Source organism: Arachis ipaensis, chromosome B8 (genome assembly GCF_059453495.1).
Source record: "Arachis ipaensis isolate K30076 ecotype BB chromosome B8, ASM5945349v1, whole genome shotgun sequence".
NCBI lineage: Eukaryota > Viridiplantae > Streptophyta > Magnoliopsida > Fabales > Fabaceae > Arachis > Arachis ipaensis.
Window position 1 is genome coordinate 135,893,414 of NC_142443.1, and position 8,059 is coordinate 135,901,472.

At 32.0% G+C, this 8,059-nt stretch overlaps 1 protein-coding gene across 1 annotated transcript; it reads left to right on the top strand.

Annotated features, from left to right (window-relative positions):
• The first annotated feature begins 427 nt into the window (after positions 1 to 427).
• Positions 428 to 4,752, top strand: LOC107611876 (BIIDXI-like protein At5g11420). Its single transcript, XM_016313758.3, has 3 exons — positions 428 to 573; positions 1,335 to 1,835; positions 4,214 to 4,752. The coding sequence occupies exons 1-3, from the start codon at positions 504 to 506 to the stop codon at positions 4,738 to 4,740; spliced, it is 1,098 nt and encodes a 365-aa protein (XP_016169244.1). The 5' UTR covers positions 428 to 503; the 3' UTR covers positions 4,741 to 4,752.
• Positions 4,753 to 8,059: the final 3,307 nt, after the last annotated feature.

Here is an 8,059-nt window from a genome sequence, read left to right on the forward strand (position 1 = left end):
TCTGCTACCTCATTTTTTCCCATCAGAAGTTGAATTTCAGCATTTGTTGGATGATAGCTTGTAAATTGTCTACACTTGTTCAAGCCTGAAAATAAAATATTTGTACATGACAATTTAAAATTTTGAAAAAAAATATTATCTGCAGAATCAGCAGAGTCATCATCCAGGGAATTAGTGATATATAATATGGTGTTAAGGGACCTAAAACTAAAAGGAGCATGTGACAATTATGAGCTTGTCTCCTATATATATACGAACCTACACCAGTAAACTTCCAAGATTCAATTAGGGTATTATTTTAGTGCAAAATAAGGGCATTCTTGCTATTTTATTCGAAATCTTAGTGCTGTTTGGTAACAAAGCATACATATAAGGAGCCAAAGCTAACAAAGCATACATACACCTACATTCCATTCAATTCTCTGCATTTGTTTTCTCCATTCCCTTTAGTTTCTTGGCTATAATCTTGTTAACATTGGTGTGTTCGGTTGCTACTTGCTATCATGAGAAGACACTCCTTTTTGTTGGCTCTGTTGTGTGTCCTATGTCACGTAGCATTCTCCTTTAACGACGGTAAGATACATATTATTCCGTCTGTTTTAGGTGGAGTTAACTTTATTTAAAGTTAATAGTGAGAGTGGTTGAATGATTTGACAGTTTGACTAAATTATCATCTAACAACTCTCCATTATTAACTTCACATAAAATTATCTGCACCTAAATTTCTACCTTCAAAATAATATCATTTTAATTACATTAATATACTTAACAATCAATGCACTTGTATTGTATCAAAATACAATATTTTTAGAATAGTGTTAGGGGATCAATAAGTTTTGTGATTTGTAGTCATCAATTAGCCATCATTAATATTTTTAATGGTGTGAGATTTTATCTAATGATATAAAATTATTCACTTTTCTTTTGCTGGTTAAGTGTTGGCCAGATTTTAATAAAAATATTGGCTCCCTAGACTTTCTCATTTAAAAATGTGGATTAAAATATGTTGTTAGATAACTAGCTAGATTAAAAAAATTAAGTCGATGACTAAAAGTGCTTACCAAAAATAATAAAATCTACTAATCTTTAAGCCTTTTTCGCTAGTTATAGTACATTAAAATTGTGCATAGACTAGTAGTCTAGAGTTCAGACAACACCACAAAATGCTTGTTATTAATTGGCAAAAGTATGATTCAATAATAAAAATTAAACATCAACCTCATGAAGAACTAATTATAATTAGATTATTTAGATGATAGGTAGACACAAGTTTAACACTTCATTTTCAGATTCATTTTTTCACTAGTCGATCTCTAAGAAACCAATTGATGCAGGACAAGTGGCAAATGGAAATTTCGAGCAAGGTCCGAAAGCTTCGGACATGAAAGGCACGGTGGTGACGAAGCGCGACGCCATACCGGAGTGGGAGATCTCCGGCTTAGTTGAGTACATAAAATCAGGTCAAAAACAAGGTGACATGTTGCTAGTAGTGCCAGAGGGTGCACATGCAGTGAGGCTTGGCAATGGTGCTTCAATCAAACAGAGAATCAAGGTCATAAAAGGAAATTACTATTCCATAACATTTGTGGTGGCTCGCACGTGTGCACAAAATGAGAGACTCAATGTTTCTGTGGCACCAGATTGGGTTGTGTTACCTATGCAAACGTTGTATAGTAGTGACGGTTGGGATGCTTATGCTTGGTCTTTTCAAGCAGATTACTCTCTTGCTGAGTTGGTTATTCATAATCCAAGATCAAAGGAAGAGGATCAAGCTTGTGGACCACTCATTGATTCCGTTGCTATCAAAGCTCTCTACCCTCCTAGGCCAACTAAAAGTAAGTTTATTTCATTTCTATAAATTAATTTAGGTGGAACTCAGATGCAGTAAACTTCACGTGAAGTTGATAATTGAGAGTCATTAGATAAAAATTTAGTCAAACCATTTAACAATTCTCAACTATTAACTTCATGTGAAGACTGTACCTAAGTTTTCACCGTTAGTTTAACACTAAACTCTCAATTTCGCGTCTAATAGATGAAAGATGAAATTATTATAGAATAGAAATTCTAATATGTTTTGAGATTTTTTTTTAAAAAAGGTTATGGATATATACTACAAAATCAGCTACTGTTAATAGGTTCTTTACAATCTCACTATGTGTATACCTTTTATATTAAACACAATTTTAAAATTAGTATTTTTTTTAACAATTAAACAGGTGATTTTTTGTTTTGTTAATTAAAAAGATAATTTAAATATACAATTAATTAGTAGTGACATATTTTTATGTAAGTGTTAATAGTGTTTGATGTATTAATAATATTTTTTAATTCTTTAATCAGTATTTTTTAACATCATCCTTATTTTTGACAAACTATATTTCTATATTTATTTTATATAGTGGTTGATTTTTTAGTATTTATGGAGTACAACTCTTTATAAAGATGAATGAGGAATTTAGTCGAGAAGTTAATAATGGAAAATAAATATGTTTAATAATAACCAGATTTATTAATTTAAACTTTGATAAACTACTTTATTTTTCATATTTATTCTGAATTTACAACTTTCAAATTATATAAAACTACTTTTCTATATGTTTACTCATTTGAAAATACTATATGCATATAAAAAATTAGCCACCAAATTAATCAATATTAATTTTTTGTATATACATGATTGTGTTATCATTAATTAATTAGTTATTATTATTACTTCTTTTTAATACACGCATTGACCTCACAAAAACACAACGTTCTTATTTTATATGAATATCATATTATTTGAGATTTATTGTTAGCATCCATGCATGCATGGCTGTTATGATGGGAGTATTAGTCAAAGATAGGACACAAATATAAGGTTTAATTACTCTGTTGGTCTCTATAGTTCTATTGAATTTTTAATTAGATTTCTATATTTTTTTTATTGAGTCCTTATACGGTTATACCATATCATATTTTATAATTAAGTCTCTATCGTGACAAAAATGATAGAATTAACAAAATATTCTGTTAAACAAAACAAATATGTCTAACAATTTACTGAATATTCTATATAGTTTAACAGAATATTCTATTAATTTCAACATTTTTGTCACAGTAGAGATTTACTTACAAAATTTAATATAGTATAGGAATCTAATTAAAAAAAAATAAATATAGAAACCTAATTGAAAATTTGATGAAATTATAGGACCCACCAAATAATTAAACCCAAATATAAATATAAAATAATAGCGATGCACAACACAAGGGATTGTTTTATACTAATGCCTATAGGATTAGCCATACAACTAGTTATATATTATTACACTAATTACCTGTCCTGGCAATAAAAGCCAATTATGGCTTTGGTTTAACAATATAATGTACACACACACACCTTAATAGGTAGATTTATATTGGATTGGATGTTTGGATCATTATACATATCATATATTTACGAAAGCCAAGAAGTAGTATGAAAATTAAAAAAAAAAAATTCATCTCTTAACACAAAAATAGAACTGCGTTTTTTCCATTTGGTTACAATTATTTGTATAACAATACGAGATTATAAAGAACAAATAAAACATATACTGACTTGGTTAATTAATTAACACGTTTGTTTTACTCATTATCCTATTATTTAATAATAGATAATAAATTAAAGGAGACGATAGTTATATATGTCACCATCTTTGCAAAATGTTCCTCATTGTTTTCTTTCATTAATTAAGCTTTTTTTTTTTTCATGGTTTTTGAGGATTAAACCCAACTGATCGGTTCAATTGAATTAATTGAAAATCAATTATCATAATAGTTTGGTTTAAAATAAAAATCAATTATTAATAAATCAATCAAAAATAAAAAAATAATAATAAATTAGTAAACTAGTCCAATCGATTTAATTTTTTAAGTGCTAACTATTTTATTGGTCGATTTTTAATACCTTGCTTTGTCGAAATCATTTTAGTTTTCAATATGATAAAAACTCAAGTACAATTCTTCATGTAAAAGTTGATAACTGAGACGTTACAATTATGGTCAAATTTGATGTGATCCTTCTTTATGGGTGATACTACATACCCTTATCCATCAATAGTAATAAAACTTGAAACCAATGATCAACAGTATTCAATACAAAATGAATTACTCATTTTTTTTATATATTTTTAATAATTACTTAATTAGTGCAAGTTCTAACTACAATATATTTGGCACTCAACAGTTAACATATTAAAGAACGGTGGATTTGAAGAAGGACCATACATATTTCCAAACACATCATGGGGTGTTCTAATTCCACCAAACATTGTAGACCTAAGTGACCACTCTCCCATACCAGCGTGGATTGTAGAGTCCTTAAAAGCAGTGAAGTACATAGATTCTCAACACTTCTCTGTCCCACAAGGAAACAGAGCAGTGGAGCTTGTAGCTGGAAAAGAAAGTGCCATTGCACAAGTTGTAAGAACAGTTGTTGGCAGAACCTATGTCCTTACTTTTGATGTTGGAGATGCTGGTGATTCATGTGAAGGCCCAATGGTTGTTGAAGTCTATGCAGCAAAAGAGAACACAAAAGTGTCTTATGAATCAAAGGGTAAAGGTGGCTTCAAACTTGGGTTTCTCAAGTTTAAGGCTATTAGCACAAGAACTAGAATTGTGTTCCTCAGCTCCTTCTATACCATGAAGAGTGATTCATCTTTATGTGGCCCGGTTATTGATGATGTCAGGTTGATTAGCGTTCATAAATCTTAAATCCTAAATTTGAATATATAATTTATCATTTTTAAGTAAAAGAAAGTTTATTTAAGTGTGTGATTTTGAGTTTTAAAATGCAGAGATAAATATAGACAACATGTATTAGTTGAAAGAGAAATAATATTTATATTATTTTTGTTTAATATGTACAATAGTTTTAATAGTATTAGTAAGAAAAGAAAAAAAAAATGCAATAGGTGTTTGCCTCTTTTTTATATATCTTTTTTAAATATGCATAATAGATACGGCACAATAATACCGTTACTCAATAAAGTTTGAGTCGAAGTCATTTTATGTCGAAATAATTTTGTGTCGATGTCATTTAGTGTAAACATTGACAAAAAAGATTTAATTGAAGATAGATGTGTTATTTTTATCGAGTCATTTTGTATTGACGAGGAAGATTCAATTGAAGATAGATACGAAGCATCAAAGAATTTGAATATCTTGATATAGACTAGGTTTACCAAGCTCAAACTTCTCACATATTTTATCCGAAATGATTCAAGTTTTTCACTAAACTTAAATCAGCTAGGTTCATTTTCTGTTGGTGGGTCTCCGGGTCTCCGACTAAAATGAGATCCGCATTTTAAAACAAAATAAAGAAAAGAAAGTGACTTTAAGCCACTAGAAGAAGAGAGAGAGAGTTTGAATCTCTCATTTTTTCTAAAAAGAAAAGAAACAATGAGGGAGAAGAGAGAGTCATCGATGAAGGAGAAGAGAAAAGGGAGAATGACGGTTTCAATGTGCTCCTATTGAATTGATAAATTTACTTCATTTTTTATGAAATTTTAGTATGTTATTTTTGATATATAAATGAACATTAAGATATAATTTACTAGTTATATTGTCTTTTCTTTTATCTGATTTGAGATACTTACTTTTGTAGAAGGTTTATGTTAATTCCATCCGTTTTAATTATGTATTTTGTTGATTGTTGAGATGCTCTAGTGCTACTAAGAAGACTGATTGTGTATCCAATATTTGATATTGGAAGATTTTACTTGACTAGGTCCCGTGAGTTTTTTGTCCCTCTTTTGGAGGGTTTTGCTATGATAAAAATTTTGGTGTTTGATTATTTAATTTCTGTCATTGTATTTGCTGCTTGGAATATTTTTAGAGTTGTCTATTTAATTGCACAAATTGTAAAAAAATTATTTTTGGTGCTTCTGCTGATAGATAAATTCTTATTGAATCTCAATTTTTCTAACACTCCCTAGACTCTTAACAGTAATTGCTAACCCAACTTAAAATCATAATACAAAATAAAAATACATAAAAAAAATTTGACATAATTTTTTGGCTTTTTTTTTGTGACTGAAATAAATTAAACAAAGAAAAACAAAACAAGGAACTGCCTAAATAGAGGGACAGTCCCGTTTAAGACTACTCTTAAACTCCTCCCAAGGTGAAAGAAGCTCCACATGCGAAAGTTGTAACTTCATCGCCATCTTTGCCATAGTATCTGCCACCGTGTTTGCATCTCTCATAATCAAACGAAAGTCAACCCGCCAATTCCAATGCATGATATCTCTTATTTTGAGCACCAGTGGATCAATAAACCCAAAACCATCTTGAGTAACAAGATTAAATGCTTCCACACAATCCGTCTCACAAATAACATCTCGTTGACCCACATCCCAAGCTAAGAGATATCCTCTGCAAATAGCAAACAATTCTCCTTGAAGAATATTATTACTCTCAATCATTCCCAAACACCCCCTTTGCCAGCTCACATTACAATCTCTAATAACACAAGCAAAACCAACACTATCACCCGAACCAAAATAACTAGCATCACAATTAATCTTAAAAGTACCAATGGATGGGGGATTCCAAAAACCATTTAGAGTAGAGGGAAGGGACATACGTTGTAATTCAAAGATATTCCTAAGCTCCTTTTCTGAAGTTAATGCCAGACAAATCACTTTTTCCGGAGGCCAAGTTTCATCGGGATTAAAGATGTCATTATTCCTTGCTCGCCATATCCACCAAAGTCCCGAAAAGAACTTGAACGGATGCTCTCTGCTATGATACAAGAACCAATTCTTCAAATCCAAAGGATGACAAGAAATATCCAACCTATGCCAGACAAGCTGAGCTTTGGGACAATCCCGAATACAATGTAAAACCGATTCCTGGCTAGAAAGACATCTTGGACACTTATCCGACGACGACATCCCTCTTCTAAAGCGAAAACTTGCAGTAGGAAGAGCCTCCTTAAGACACAACCAAGCCAAAAATTTATGCTTTTCCGGAACAAGCTGGCGCCAAAGCCAAAGCCAATTCTCCCGCTCCTCCCAACCAAACAGCTGCTTACACAACCACAAGTAACCATTGCGAGAGTTATAGACTTTAGCAGCAGACCCACTCCAATACCAACCCACTTCCGGACCTGCTTGTTCATCTGGATTGTAAGAAAGAATATTATCTTTCAGATTTTGAGATAAAGGAGAATAAAGAGTATCCAAATGCCACCTACCAACCGACCAAATATCCTGTATCCGGAGATTCGAATCAGAAATGTGAACATAATCGATCTCATTAGATAACCGTCCTTCTTTTCTCCAGCTAGAAAACCAAAAATTCTGGTTCAAATCTCCAATACACCAAGCAAACCCATCCTTCAACACTTCCCAAGCCTTGCAAAGACACCTCCAAATGGGAGAGTCCTTGTTCTTAGGATAACTAAAACAGTCATATAGAGATGATCGGTATTTGGCATCCAACAATTGGACCCATAGCTTGTTTGGCTGCTGGAAGAAAGTCCAAACTAGCTTCCCAAGAAGAGCAATATTTACACAATAAGGATCTCTAATCCCTAAACCTCCATATTTTTTTGGAGTAACCAGTACCTTCCAACTAACAAGATTCAATCCTCTTCCATCAACTTGTCCTTTCCAAAGAAAATTCCTCATCATAGACTCCAATTTACTAATGATTCCTTTGGGAAAAATAGAGACCTGCATCTGGTACGTGGGAATAGCAGCGACAACAGAATTAACCAAGCAAAGTCTACCAGCCCGATTGAGTAAACTTCCTTTCCAGCTTGCTAGCCTACTCCGAATCTTATCCAGGACACCATTGAAAGCTGAATGAGTCACCCTAGAATGGCTAAGGGTAACTCCAAGATACTTGCCCAAGTCTTGAACAAATCTGATAGAAGATACCCCAGTGAAAACCTCTTTCCTTGTTGCAGAGACATTCTTGGAGCAAAGCGCTTTAGACTTCTCCACATTAATCTTCATCCCAGATGCTTTGCAAAAAGTCTCTAAAACCAACATCACATTTTGCACTTGTCTCTTTGTAGCTTTAC